Source organism: Hetaerina americana, unplaced genomic scaffold, assembly GCF_022747635.1.
Source record: "Hetaerina americana unplaced genomic scaffold, ioHetAmer1.1.p SCAF_10, whole genome shotgun sequence".
Classification (NCBI taxonomy): Eukaryota; Metazoa; Arthropoda; class Insecta; order Odonata; family Calopterygidae; genus Hetaerina; species Hetaerina americana.
The window spans coordinates 41,401,236-41,417,234 of NW_027286070.1; the positions used below are offsets into that span (position 1 = coordinate 41,401,236).

General features: G+C 30.9%; 1 protein-coding gene across 1 annotated transcript in view; it reads left to right on the plus strand.

Annotated features, from left to right (window-relative positions):
* Positions 1-15,581, plus strand: part of LOC139700312 (uncharacterized) — a 39,512-nt gene extending 23,931 nt beyond the window's left edge. The window contains exons 3-13 of the mRNA XM_071598952.1: positions 504-632; positions 3,130-3,266; positions 4,685-4,913; positions 5,527-5,643; positions 7,511-7,623; positions 8,735-8,940; positions 9,821-10,030; positions 11,441-11,597; positions 14,028-14,162; positions 14,278-14,449; positions 14,777-15,581. Coding sequence (XP_071455053.1) covers positions 504-632; positions 3,130-3,266; positions 4,685-4,913; positions 5,527-5,643; positions 7,511-7,623; positions 8,735-8,940; positions 9,821-10,030; positions 11,441-11,597; positions 14,028-14,162; positions 14,278-14,449; positions 14,777-14,978 — 1,807 coding nt within the window. The 3' untranslated portion in view covers positions 14,979-15,581. The remainder of the gene's footprint in view (positions 1-503; positions 633-3,129; positions 3,267-4,684; positions 4,914-5,526; positions 5,644-7,510; positions 7,624-8,734; positions 8,941-9,820; positions 10,031-11,440; positions 11,598-14,027; positions 14,163-14,277; positions 14,450-14,776) is intronic.
* Positions 15,582-15,999: the final 418 nt, after the last annotated feature.

Consider the following 15,999-nt stretch of genomic DNA (forward strand, 5'->3'; position numbering starts at 1 on the left):
AATGGAACTATTAGCGAAAAAGGGCAAAATAATTTCTCAAATTATATGAATATATTAGATTAAAATCATATTTGAAATAGATTAGGAGAATTATTATCTCTAACAATCAATTGCATAGAATAAATATATTTTTTAAACTGACAATGTTAACATCTAAACATTTCTCTTGTGAAACTTCTAGTTAAACATTGTTTATAATTTGCCAGTATTCTAAATGTTTCATGCCCATTGGAAGAAATAATTTTAATATTTCATTTAAGAATGTTTTTTTGAATTTACAATAGTTCTAAATAAAAATGTAAGTTTGTTAATTACATTTGTTTATAATGAAAATGTCAATAATTAGCACTTGTCAGAATTATCCATTTTTATTGGTGGTGATATTATGTGAATATTTCTGTGCTAAATAATTCTGTAAAGCAGTTCATATACTTTAGTGTGTGCCTACTCCTAAACTTTCAAATAGTATAATCATATTGCTGTTTTTTATTTTATCCATTTAGCCACTGTGATACTGACTACATAGCCATTCACAAAGGCTCAACTATATCCAGTCCACTGCTTACAAAGATATGTGGTACTCGAAAAACACAAGTTGAGTTCTCTGGACCAAATGTTCTCATCGAATTCAGGTAACACTTTCCTTGCCCCATATAAGAGGTCAATGATTTCTTGTGAAGCCCAAATGTAATTTTTATGCCATCTACTCAATAACCTAGGGATTTCATAAAGTATAAAAAATGTTTGCCATGGGAAGACAGAAATTATAAAAAACGATCCTCTATACTTCAAAATTGAAATAAAAATTTGGATTAGAGCAAACACAATACAACATAATTATATTCAGAATAGTAAGTAGCATGTTAATATAATTTTCCAATGCAGTCTATGCTTGCATTGTGTCAGCAAGATTCTTTTATGCTCTAATGAGTTTTTTTTTCTGTAAAAACTTTTATCAATCGTCCTTTGTTAATATTCTTTGATCCCTTACTCGTGTTACTTATCTGAGAGAGAAATAAAAAACAGTTTTATTAAATAACAGTTAACGTTAAAGAGCTATATTCGGAATAAATAATTGGACTGATTATGATAATATTTTATATAAAATTTCCAATTAAATACACCTTGCAATTTGATAATAATGGCTTTGAATGTACTTGAAAACCCATGGAATTTCCAACCCTCTTGGCTGTTTAGATTCCTATAAAAAAGCAATTGTGTACCATGTACATTAATGTATTTATACATATTTAAGAAGAAATACATTTTCTAGCATTTTATTTAAAGATTAACTAACATATAGGTACATAGTACTATGCTATGTCTCTTTTGTTCTAAGTAAAAGCAATTAACTCTACACAATATTCTCATGTATAATTTAACTAGCTCCATTATAAAAGTTTGAACTGTGGAATGCCTATTTCTGCCGGTAATATCATTGGTCTTCTATTTTCCATTTTAGAACTGAAATCAGTTCAATAAAATTTTTATGATACATTCATATACAATATTTATTGAATGAGAGTTACTCCTCTTTAATTATTAGATCTCATACCACAAGTATAAGAGTACTTTTTTACATATTTCATTGAGAATATTCTTTCTTATCATGCTTTCATTATTATGCAAATATATGCAAAAGCTCTAAAATTAAAAAACTACATAAAGACATGGGCCGAGACAGCCCAGAGAACTTAATGAATTACCAAACTCAGGTTTCTGGGTGAGCTGCCTAGATGATGATTTGGCTTCAGGAATGGGAGAAGTGCCCTTACTGTCATTGCAGTAATGAGGCATTAGTAAAAAGAAAAATTGAATATATTCAAGATGTAATTGTGTTTTTAATAAATTTAGAGAAGGCGATTGACCATGTAGAGTAGGCAAAGTCTTTGGAGATATTGAGGAATATGAGAGTGGACTGAAGGGATAGGCATCTTATATAATAATTGTACATGAATCAGATAGCAAAGATATTTTTTGTGCCGGGAGAATCAGGATAGGGAGTAATTACTTGGGAATAGAAGTAGTGTTACCCTTTACCACCAGTACTTTTCAAATTAAACCCTGAGATATGTCAAGAGGTATATGGAATAGGCTGGAGCTGGGGATAAAAGCTGGAGGCAAAATGATTAGACCAGGTTTGTAGATGATTAAGCACTATTTAGTCAGACTGAACACCAATTGCTGTTATTATTGAATTCTTTATTATAAACAATGTAAGAAGCATGTGATAAAAATCAACCGCAAAAATGGAAGTAATGAGGTTGTCAGCAATTAAGAAAGCCTAAGTTAAATATTACGGTAGCAAGTGATAAACTAGAATAGGTGGAGTAGTTAATGTATTTGAATATCACCATAGAGAAAAAGGACCATAGTGGTGAGGACATAAAGAGAAGAATTGCATTATCAAAAGAGACATAAGAGAATTTTTGTAATTAGGTTTGAAGAAGATGATAGGTACACTAAGTAAAAAAATGATGAAAAGATTAGTGAAGTCTTTAATATGTGGCATAGTGCTTGAAGGATGAGAGAACTTAATATTGATGCAAGGATATTAGCATAGATTGTTGGGTTTTAGGATACAAGTGCGGCAATGATTGGAGAAAATCCAATTGGGTCGGACAGAGGGCAAGACAAATGCTGAGGTTTTAAATAGAGTGGGCAAAGAGAGAAAGTAACTGGAAGGAAATCGTGAATAGGTTGAGAAAGTGAATTGAAGAAATATTGAAAGGTTGTAATATGTTGAAGATCTTGACAACAGAGAGAGCATTAAGGTAGAAGAAGGAAGGGAGTGGATTTTTAAGACATTATGAAGGTATGCTGAAGTTACATTGAAATGAAAAAAGAAATAGGAGGCTCTCTTGATACTTACTTATAAATAGCCATTAGAAACAATTCAAAAATCTACCTATAAAATAGGTAGCATACCTTGATTGATTGATTTCTTTTCCTATCCAAATAGTTATCATATTATAGAGAAAAATTGATCCTGTCATCTCTGGGAATTGAAACTGTTTCTGCCTAATATCAAGGATCATTTATCTCTTCTTATGCACAGATAATGCCAGTTGTATTAATTGATTAACCTGGTAGTACTTACAGTGCTTTCTTTCATTCCAATCAACTTAGTTCTGGTCCACCCATTCCACCATATGACTACAATGGATTTGCTGCACGGCTAGAATTTACAGAGATACCAGAAGAGCCCCCTATAACAGAAATACCAACAAGTTCTTCTACAAAGTCAGCAGAGCCAGGACTTTTGAGTAGGTATTTTATGGATAATATTTCATGTGTGTGACAGTGAATTTATCAAGGCATAACTTTATGTGATTTATTAAAAATACATCCAGGCCCATGTATTGCTTAGCTGAAGTACTGCAAATGAAATGGAAAAATACTAATATTTTATGACTGAATTATCTCTAGAACTTAAAAATAGATTTAAGCAGATAAGCATAATAGAATATACTAGCAGTGTCAGAATATGAAATTTTCTGGCAATGAAAACAGTGCTTACACATTATATCACTGTGTTTTTCACAATATGTAAGGAATCAATAGCTGACAAGAAAGATGAAAAATATTAATTTGAACATAACAACCTAAATTGATTGGCATCATTCAATTATGTACCTGACATTCCATGAGAGGGGCTTTGAGGGGAGCCATAAATCATTACTGTATGTTATTTAATAGGGAATTATAATAGAATGTAATTTGATAAACAAATCTTATCCCAATAGGGGACACATGGAGAAACCTATGCCAGCCAAAAGATTCATGTTCAGGTGTTGGACAGCTCATTTTTTTAATGGGTGCTCACCATGATTGGAATCAGAAGCGAGTTATTTGCTATCAAATTTTGTTTAGCTATGGTGAAAGCCCTATCAAAGAATGGAATTAACAGAGTGGGAAAAATTTAGTTTATTACTCTCTCTTGGAATTTTAGCACAATGTACTTAATAGTTATATTACTTGTTATCAATTATTTAAACCCTGTACTTGCAGGGTAGATTTTTATGCAATGTTAAAATCACTTAGGACTCAATGAGGGAATTCACTGAAAATTAAATTGTTTGTTTGAAACATACTATTGCAACACTTTATTGCCTAAACTTGTAAAAGTAATTTTTTGTTTGCCTCTTCACATTTAAAATAATTTTTATGGCATAATTAAATGAAAAAGGGCTATCTATTTAGTCTTAGGCATAAAAGAATCAGAATAGAATAAAAAATGCTAGGTACTATTAATTTATTACATTGCTTCTATAAGTATATAAATAATAATTAGGTACTATAAATACTAATTACTCCATATACTTCTATCCTCCCATACACAGTGATTAGTATGATTTTAATAGTACCTTATTAGAGAAAGAGTGGTTGGGATATAATTTATCAGTGCATATTCCATATGTGGTCTAAAGACGACCATTAGGATACTTATTCTAACTCAACAATTTCACTTCAGAATTTTTGTCTATCTGTCCAAACATTTTAGGACCATTTTCTACAATTATACTAATATCAATTTATTGGGTTGAGCCTACAGAGGTTATAATCAATGACTTTATAAACCCATCAAATATTTTACTGTATCTATAGAAGGCTTTATTTTATTTACATAATTATTAATATCCGTTTATCTCATTTGTTTTTCAATCGCTTGGCCTGCCTTCAGTGGATGAGACCCGAACTGTTCCCAGGCGCATTCCAAACACCATCTGTGATTATGTGTATTATGGGAACATAACAAGGTCAGGCCAGTTTGATACCAGAACTAAAGGATGGCTGCAGATACCTGCTAACCTGGGTTCTTCATCAGAATCTGCTCCAATTACATGTAAACTTGTATTCTATGGGAAGAATTCAGATATAGTTCACATGTCACTTTTTAGCTTTGATTTAAGGTAAGCTTCCTGGATGACTATTTTTTATTAAGGACATAATTTTGAGATAATTTTCTGGCACATAAGTTGGCCTTAAGTTATAAAATTGAAAATGCAAAGAAAAATCTGAGGTGACCTAAAATTAACCAGAATAAAAAATGTCATCAAATGAAGTTCAGAATTCATTAAATTCTGTATTTGATATGTTCTGCTGAAAAATTAAATATTTACGAGATAGATCTTGGTGTTTGAGTACATGTTGCATATTTAAAGGAGTTTTTTCTATGAAAATTTTTTCTGATTCAAGCAGTTTTAAACTCTGCTGCCTAAGTATTTAATTTAAATATTTATGAAAAAACAGGGTGAGCAAAACTCCAGTGGATACTCAGACATTTGAAGCAAATATATCCTATTATGAAGAACAATACTAAGTCTGATCACATTATCTATAGTAAAGGTTATATTTGAAAAATAAAATTTTTCTTTGCAAAAATTTAGTAGGCAGCTATAATTTGGTGTACATCCAACTCATACATCATTAAAATACATCCCACCCTAATACTTATGTGGTACCATAATGTGAATTTGGGAACTTACATGAATGTAATTAGCTGGGTATCTACTTTTGTTTTAGGGCAGCTGCATGCGAATCATCAATTGAGATTTTTGATGGAAAATTAGGCAAAAATAGTAAGTGTGTCCAAAAGATATGCAGTCCATTAACAAGAAGTGCTGAAGATCGACAGGATAAGTAAGTTTTCCATGGTATATTTTTTTAATGAAATTATGAGGATGACTTTAAAGGTACATTAAGGTCATACAGAAGAGATTCACGTTGTTAATTATTAGCTTTATTAATTGAAATTCATGGTTCATAGTAGTTCCTTTTCACTGGAGTTTCAATAACATCTATGCAACTTCAAAAGACAGAAAGTGCAGACATTGGGTCTCCGAAAAATTAAAGCATGTTAACAAGTCCTGCAGTTGTCAGTTGGTAATGCAAAGCTTAAGGCCAATGATTTGCAAATTCGATAACATTTTAATTGATATATTTAAAACAAGCCTCTATATTTTAAGCTACAAGGCTTTGTAAAATGATTTTGATTTTTGATAAATGAGCAATATTCAACAAATATTGAAGCCATAATACAAAAATCATTTGGAACCAGTTCCAGGCAAGGGATGCCTCATATTTATTTTGAAGGGAGGGAAATTTTCTAGTGATGGCAATTGGTAAGCCACATATGCTAATGTGATTGACTGGAAATGGCTAGCATTGCCCCCTCTTTCCACAGTATTCACTATTTACATAAGTAGAACAGAATTCCATTGTTTCCTAAACCATTACACAGTATTGAGCAGCATTGGCTCAAGATTTTCTTATACCTGAAATAAAGAAATAATTTGAAGGCTATGGAAGGCTGGGAAAAAAAGGTGTCTTTAATATAGTGGGATGCTGGAAGTTTATATAGGAATGAAAGTTGTGGGTGAATGTCATGAAAAATACTTTCATGACTATCATAAGTAAGTATTTAAAATCTTAGGAACAGAAAAACATGTATTAAAAATGTATCAATGTGGCAGAGACAAAATAAGTATGCAAGGCAGGGATAGGCAGTATAAAATAACTTAATAAAATGAATTAAAGTTTCCTGAATTAACGTAAAAGGTTTTTTTCCATTTTACCCAACACAGAAGGGAATGGTGTGAAGTGTATGTCTGTTATCCAGTTTGCAATGCATTTTTGGGTCAAATTTAAACTATAGTTATCAACCTTGTGCTAGCTCTTTTCCATGTGCCATCAATGGTTGACCAGGACAATCTGGTCCCTGAAAAATCGCATGGTTTGGTGGAACTGAGCATGCCCAGAGGTGAATTCCAGATACCTGAAATGAAACCCAAACCATATGTTTAGTAGCTCAGCACTTTCCCCACTGGACTACCACATCCTCAGGCCATATTTACAATATACAAAAGAAAATATCAAAACCTTTTGTCGGAACAAGCACCATTTTGTGAAAGTATTTAAGCTAATGCTTTTAGATGAAATTTTTTGGATGCTTGAGACATCTACCTGGACATCCATATAAAATCAAGAATTCATGGAATTAGTTGCCTTATCTTTTAACTGCATGAGGAATGTTTTATGCGGATGGGATGTATATTATGAATAGACATGAGCATAATTAATAATAATGGTCATGCTTTATTCACTATACGTAAGTTCAGCACAGTTTTTTCTTAAAACAAAAAATGTGTATCGATTTCTCAGTGTACACCTCATGAAAAAAGGTTATTTTTATTACAAGTGGGCATTTAACAAAGCAACAATTTCGACATGTTTACAAAATGCACTAAATTCACCCACAGAGTACTAAGGTTTAATGAACAGGTATGCTTGAAGTTTATGCTTGAAAGCATTTGAAGGAGATGTATTCAAGTCAGAAGGAAGCAGGTTAAAAAATTTTACTATTATTTAGTAATATAGTTATTATTTAGTATATTAAAATATTACTATTATTTATTATAATTACTATCTTTGGTAGTAATTAAAAGATTATATTGTGTGTATTTATTATGATTTATTGATTTTTTATACTGCTTTCTATTTTTTCTAGTTTTTCAGAACACAAATCAATAGTGTCCACAGGTAATGTCCTCACAATTGTCTTTCATCGAGGGCTTGATTTAATCAAAGAATTTCTTGAAGGAGCCTTTCTTTTTCATGATGGTATGTATTGGTTTTTAAATCATAAGCTGTCTTAAATAAATACTGTGGTTGTTTAAAGAAAATAACAGTAACTAAGTAATTTTAATTTTTAATGAACGTGATGAGCTTACAGTGAGGGAACAATACTGAAACGCATGTCAGTCTGTGGAATGTGTCTATGTGAATTCATCATTTATCTTAAATTGTAGAGTTGGCAATACATATATATATATATATATATATATATATATATATATATATATATATATATATATATATATATATATATATATATATACATATATACATATATATATATATATATATATATATATATATATATATATATATATATATATATATATATATACATATATATATATATATATATATATATACATATATATATATATATATATATATATATATATATATATATATATATATATATATATATAAATGGATAGCAGATACAGATAATTAAGGGAAAACCAAATTTTTCCATTTCTTTGTATGCATAGGGAAATTCAGCTGTTTTTAGTTCTTATGTTTAAAATTAATGTTTGACTGGATCAAATGATATCCTTGCCTTAATTATTAACCTTTGGAGAATGAAGGTGTAGAAACATCAACTCCAACAGAATTCTTTCTTTAACAATTAAAAAGATATTTCATGCATTTTTTTACTATGATGAGAAACTGCTATAATCAAAAATAAAAGAAATAAAAATAAAAAAGGCAAATTTGTGAAAAATGGCCAGAGCTTCATGGAACCAATTTCGAGAAAATTTTTGTGACCATAACATTTAATGAATGAAGAATAAATATATCATCAATTAATAATCATCTATGATTAATTGATCCAAGTTTTAGATTCAATGAACCCTTTATATGAGATAGATTGCTGCATTGGCACATAAAGATGCTGGAAAAATGTGAATTTACTTGTATTAGACCCAAAAATATTCACATTGGCTTAATTTTACTCAAACATGCAAAATTATATAATTGAAATAATTGCAAATCTAACTTTAGCCATATTATCAAGAAATAATCTTACTGTAGCATATAGGAATCGGAGGACATTTGACCTCACAGTACAATGAAAACATATTTCATTGATTCTCTCTAGAGCGTCTAGAAGGCACTTTGCAACCCTCCACCCTCTGTGATGTTGTTTATGATGGTGCTAAGAGAAGAGGCAAGGATATGAAAAAGGAGGGTCCTTTTGCTGAACCTGTAGCAGGTCGATCCCATCAACTACTTTGGAATGTTGAAGGCCCATTACGATGCTCGCAGAGATTTGACCTTGCCAAAGGACAAACCATCACCCTCAAGGTAAGCACATTATTCTTCTTATAGAATAAAATGATTGCCATTTTTTATTTGCCTGTTAAGGCTTTATGAGTACTTCTAGGACTCAACTAATGTTGAATTCACCGGAAAAATGTGATTAATATTAATATTAACAAGAAAAATAATGATGTTTATGAAAAGGAAGAAGGCTAAGCTCAATTTTAAACTGGGAGGGCAAAAACTAAAGCAGGTGGTGGTACCTATCTTGGAAGCGTTTCGGACCAAGATGGCCAAGATAACTGGAACATTAAAAGGGAATTGTATTAGGCAAAGAAGCTTGTTGATGATTGCATAATTAGATTAATTCATCATTTCTCCCACCTTTGCAATTTATATGAAATGTATGTACACTTATATACAAGTATGTAGTCAGAACTGTTGGCAAAATAATATACAGTATTTTTAAAAGTATCCATTGCATTGTTATTTAACAAAGAGATATGTAATTTTAGAATGAGTTTACTCCCATTCCATCATTCACTTTCTACTCATCACCTCATTACTTAAGCATAATTCTGTACTGGAACCACCTTAGTGAATACCAAGTCATGATGTTGGGTAGTCTTGCAAAAATGGTATGCCATTCAAATATGCTTTTTTTGCATAAGTGATGTAATATCATCATAAGATCTTAGTTGTCATCAAATAAGGATAATTATAGTTTCATTATTTTGGTTAGTGTTAACCCTGTGAATCAATATGAAAATATTTTTTGATTCTCATCCAAAAATGATGATTCAAACCCAGACAAATGTGAAATTTGAAGTCATAAAATATACTTTATCTGAGTTAAGTAATATCTTATCATTTCCATCCATACTTCAATGTACACTAAAAACTCATTTTTTTACTACTTGGACAGTTTACTTCAGCAGAGAGATTGGTCAGTGATCCACACTGCAACACTCGCTGTCAGACTGAGAATGGAGGAGGAGGCATAATGGATGAAGACCTTGGAGGTGGATGTTCATGCATGACAAACCTGATTCCTCTGTCACAAATGGACCATTTGCTAATCCTTGCTGCTGATGGGTCAGGAAGTCAGGTTTCCTGCCTCTGTGGTGATTTTCACGTAAGTAGGCAAACACTTATTTTCTGGAATGAAATAGGCCTTCTATAAGAAAAAATCTACTTCCAAGGTTAGGTACATGCATGGTCTGTGATAACAAAAAGGTAAATATAAAAGAGAATAGTACCTCAATTTAATATCAATAAATATTTTTATGCTCAATAAACACAAATAACACTGGTGATATTTCCATGCTTTTTACATATATATCTTCACTATTTAAATATTTATATTTAGTTACATAAAGTTAAAGTTAATTTCATACTCAAAACTTTTTCAGGCATTTCTCAATTAAGAGTGTTTTGCCTTTTTAAGGTGACCCATGGTGGTTCATACATTAGCGTAGATAAACTATTAAAAATTCATTGGATATGCTACTCCATGTCCAAAACAAGATGCAAAACCTCTCATTGCCGGCCTATATACGATATCTATAAGACTACAAAATATATTTGGGTCTGAGTACTAAAAGGTCTGACATATTACTTTTTATGAACCATCAATTGTTTTTGATTTTTCCATAACCAATATTTGTATTATCTCATTATGATATGCAAAGCTGAAGATTTTTTTAAATTAAGAAACTATAAGGGTATTTCTTACGAACATTAAGCTGCAGTGATGGTTAAAATTTTAAAATCTAGATTGTAATTTTTTCTAATATAGCAGTTCTTATCTTTATAATACTTTTTCACTGATTTTTTCAAAGATTTTTACTATAGTCCATTCAAGCATAATTCTTGCTCAAATTGCTTTGAACTCTATTAAATTTGATACTTGATGTGGTGGTTTTAGAGTTGATTTAGCAAAAGCATAAAATTAAAATTTTATCTGATATATCCAAATTAAATTTGGGTTGTAAATAGGGATCTCCTGAAATCATCGTGAGGATTCTGCTGCTGATTTTTCTGTGATAGAAGAGTTTTCACACATTTTTTACAATGAGACAATTCATGTCTTATGCTAAATTTATTATAAAATTCTTGGAGGCCTCAGACAATATTTTATCAATGTAACATATACTAGCCCTAAGTCAAATGCTGCATGTAATTAATTTTACCCTACTTAAACCTTTTCAGTTATACTACTTGAGATGGATAAAAGGTTTTAGGTGTAGTTTCATCTCAAAGAATTATAAGATGTTGTGCACTGTTAATTCTGGTTCTCACACTTTATAATTACATGCAATTATAGTAATCATTTATACTCATTTAATTTCTATGTATTTCAAATCATCACTCAGTTTCTGAATATGATTGAAAGACCAAGAGAAAATTACTAAAATAAAAATGTACAGAGCCTCAATTATTATTGTGGAAATGTAGTGCATATAATAGAATCCCAATTATTTCCATATGTTCATTTTACACATTCAGTTTTTGTTGACTAATTCAGATCCAAATTTATTAATAGCATGTGTTGCCAATTGCTGTGAAGAGTACAACAAGTCTATTAGTGGAATACAGAGTATCACACTTCAGTTGGACAGCTAGAGGATTTGGTTATAAAGGAACATATAAATTTGATGATGAAAATTCATGTGGAGAGAGGATTAAGACTGAGCCTTCAGGTAATTTGCATTGAGCTTGCATTAAGTTTCTTCTGGATTAGTTTCATGAAAACAATCTTTAATTAAAATGCAAATTTGTGTTTTTGAATGGAAGATGTGAATTAATGCTGCACTAAAGGATAATACAGGTATGATATCAAGTACAGCGCTTGTTTGCATATGCAATTGAGTTACAAGAATATTTTGCTGGCACAACACCCTAAATACTGAAATTCAAGTGCATAAAAGAGTAGGATTCCATATTTTTATTAATTTATTTTTATTAATTTATTTTTATTTCCCATAGTTTTTATCATGGATGAGAATAATAGTTTCTACTTGGTGTGAGTGAACTGATGAGGAGCTGTTCTGTTGAATCCTAAATACTAACTATTGTTTCTTTTATTTGAACCATCGAACCATTCCAATGAATAATCATTAAATTTTTTACAGAGCTGAAATGACTTTTCTTATAAAAATAAGTGAAGTATAACAATTATTCTTAAACATATTAGTTCAAGTTGTAAGTACTACTAGTTCTGGATGCCTAGCTAAAACTTATCCACTGCTATACACTGGCTTCAACTTTTATAACTGTAATTGAAATATAGTTTGTACCCAGTCATGGTTTACTATTGAACCTTTGTTTCGTCTGACTTCCTTCTAAAAGGCTTCAGGATTCATAGCCAATGGATTATGGTGAAAAAAGAAGCTAGGTATTTTCTGTGTCAATATTCACCAAATTTTTTTAATTAGGGCCATCGAGAAGTTTTTTTGTATGCATAAATAGTAATTTTAATAATAATTTAAAAAATTAATGACACATGAATATTTGAAAGTCAGAGATTAGTGACCAGAATGCATTAGTATTGCTAATAAAAAATTAGCAGGAGCACTATTTCAGTCATATACTGTACAAGCATAACTACTTGGCATATTTTTCTGCCAACTGACAAAAAGTAAGGGAACCACTGGATATGGATAAATCTTTTTAACTATTTTCACAAATTTATTTCTGAAAAATGGGAAACCTGAAAATTAGAGCCTATTTTAGTGTGATTTAAGTATCTGAAAAGCTAAATGTTATCTGAATAATCGCTAAAAATTTGTTGGTTGTTGTGTGGTTTGATTTTAAACATGTAACAACTGGTAGAGAAAAAGTGATATGCTTGTATGGGAACTAACAAGATTTGCTATAAAAAATAACTAGGAGAAGAAGGGATGTCATGCATATATATTAAACAAGGCACATGGAATATAATGTTATTAAAATTGATACTTGTGGTTCAGAGTTGTAGGAAAAGTTAATGATGATATGCAGGGCAGCCGGAATGTTGGCTTGATGAAGAATAAGATAACTAATAAGTCCGTGAGAAAATATAAGTCATTGCCTTGGGTCCATATGAAATTTGGTATTTAAAAGGCTTTGATTGGTCATATTTTTATGCACTAATGAACGATGATGATGATGAATACTCTCATCAATTGTGTTTGTTCTAAATTGTTTTCTAAATATAAGAAATGCTTTCATAATATTTTTAATATGTGTATGATGTAATACATTTTTTTTAAGAATATATACATTTTTAATTGCAGCAGTTCATCCATAATAATCATTAATTTTTGATATTATTAATTGATTATATATACTTTATTCTGAAGTGGCTTTATGTATAGGTTAATGCTAGTGTTTGGATATTGGCTGAAGCAAGTAATTGAAAGCAAACCTAAATTCATCTTCATATAGACTGAAATATATAAGTTAGCCCAAAATATCAAAATAGATTTGACTGTGTACCTATCCTGTTAGAGCAAAATATTTGGACAAGGTCACCATCTAATATTTTCAGGCAGATAATTGAAAATAGCATCAATATTGTGGTAATGTTACCATGAATTTTGTGCATGCTGTGTACACAGTAAATCCTTTACCATGTCAGTGTTGCTTCAGCATTGTTGAGAACCTTCTCCCCCACTTGCAAGAATGAAAGACGTATACTATGTCGGTCTGGTGTTGTTGAAAGAATGGCGCCAAGAGTTAGACTCCTTTTTGATGGATTCCCCTAATGTAAATTCCTTGCTTCATTGCTATTTCCATTCTATGCTCTCTTTCTCACCTTATTTAGTTTTAACCCCACATTTGAATAAGTCAATTTATGTATTTTTTGCATTTTTGTACATTTTAATGCACATGTAAGGAGGATGAAATTTTTAATGCTCTCATGCTTGAGTTTAATATGTTGGAACTATCATATTTAGAAGCAATTTTGGAGAAAAAAATTTGAAAGAGAGTTTTAAATTTATGGTAAGGTATTGATAACCTAGCGAAGCCTGGTAATTCCAATGTTGTCAATAAATAGAAACCTTGCGTTAATAACATATGGTTAAATTACCATTGTAATCATGCCATTATCTATTTGATAAATCTGCTATCCTAACATTCTTTTTAAGGTTCCATTGACTCCAAAACCAAAATGAAAGCTCTACCTGCAGCTGTAAGGAATTATTACCATGAATCATGTACTTGGCTTTTGCATTCAAATGTGGAACGTCAGCTAACAATTGAAATGTATACTTCTGAAAATAGTAAGTAATTTTAAAAGGATGCCAAAACAAGAATAAAACTGTGGAATTTTATAAAAATACCATTTAAATAGAATGATTATTATGTTGGTGTTATTGATAAATTTCTATTTCATAGAACCTTGCAATGTGTGGAATGTGACTATTCTGCAATACAGAGAGAGTATGGTACAGGAAGAATTGGATAGAATAAGGGAGGACAGGGTGGGACAAATTTTGCATACATTTTGTCCAAAACAAAGGAAAAAGATACTTAAACTTCCATGGAGGCAAAACAATGTCTTTATCAGGTAATTCAGCACGAATATACTAACTATATAATATTAAGGAAGGAGTAAATGGTAATTGCATATAAATTCAGGCATATCTAAAAATTTTCTTTATTAAGCCTATCAATTCAGCCATTACCAATGCAAAATGCATAAATAAAGGCCCTCAAACTCCATAATCATCCCATAGCCTTTCTTTCCCAATGATCCACCTCTACCTTAGGGACCATTAGGCCTCAATTTCACCCAAATAAAGACCTCTATCTATCTATCTACCTTAAAGTATGAAGGTACCTAACTACTTATTTTAAATATGAAATATTGCTAGAATTATTTTTGCTTTTACAGGCTTTCATCCCTATCAAATTCCCCAGCGGAATATTCTATCAGATGGAAGTCTCAAATTGTGCAAGCAAACAATAGAATAGCAGCTCCACAGGACAGCTTATCTAGAGGAACTTCCCGATGGTGTCCTGAGCTCTCCACTATGGTGGTGTCATTTATCTTGTTCCTCCAAAAGAATTGGGAGATCGCCAGTGCTACAACCTAGGTAGTGGCACACAACCAGTGTACATTTTAAAAAGGGACTGATGCCTAGTGCATATGTTTAAAAAAGTGACGAATGTGAAGGAAGTGGCATTGGGAATCGCTCAAATTAATCACATGAAGAAATGACTAAGAATACCTATGGTTTTATATAAATTGATTGTGCATGGTTAAATATGAACTTATTGAGTTTCCTTGGTGGTAAGGTGTAAGACATAAGCAACAGGAAAATTTCTTAACATGTAAATGAGTGGTATAGACAAGCTTGAATGGATTATACTCCACCAAAGGTGTCTTCTGAGGGTGTCTCATGAAGCCACATGGAATTCAAAGTGAGAAGTTTCTTGGTGGGATGGATAATTGCAATTATAAATGAAGAAGTTGTTTCCATCTTTGTTATATAATATTAACATTGTTTGAGTGAGTGATCATGTGCAAAGAAAGACAGGATACAGCAGTTTTGCAGTGACATGTGTCCCAAAAACTATTGAGAAACTTTATTTTAAATAATTATCTGTTTGATAAAAATTTGTAATGAAATGTAAGTCATCAGAGAATTTTATGAAAAATTACTCTGCGAATTAAGTCTTTTCAAAGAAAAATTATTTGCCTGCTCTGCATGCTCATCATTATTTCCTGGCTCCCCAATGCCTACTTTTTAGTATTTATTACAATTACAGGTATACATTAATTTTATTGAATAAATTGATTGAAACTAATACTTATCAAAATACGTCAGCAATTTCGGAATATAGTCTCAAATAATAGTTTGAAAAGGCATAATGTAGATGAAATTTTGAAAAGCTGATCCAAGTTTATGTAATGAGAACATTTAGCCTTAAAAGATTAAAGTAAATACACTTTACACTTTCACGCTTCACTTCATGGATTTGTTATATGTCCATATTAAATGAGTTAGCAGAAAATTATAAACTTGTTAAAGCAAAGTATAATTTAGCGTGAAAGGAAATCTCACTATAATTAAAATGCTTGAGTTGGCTTGGGGAGGAGATTTAACAATGTAG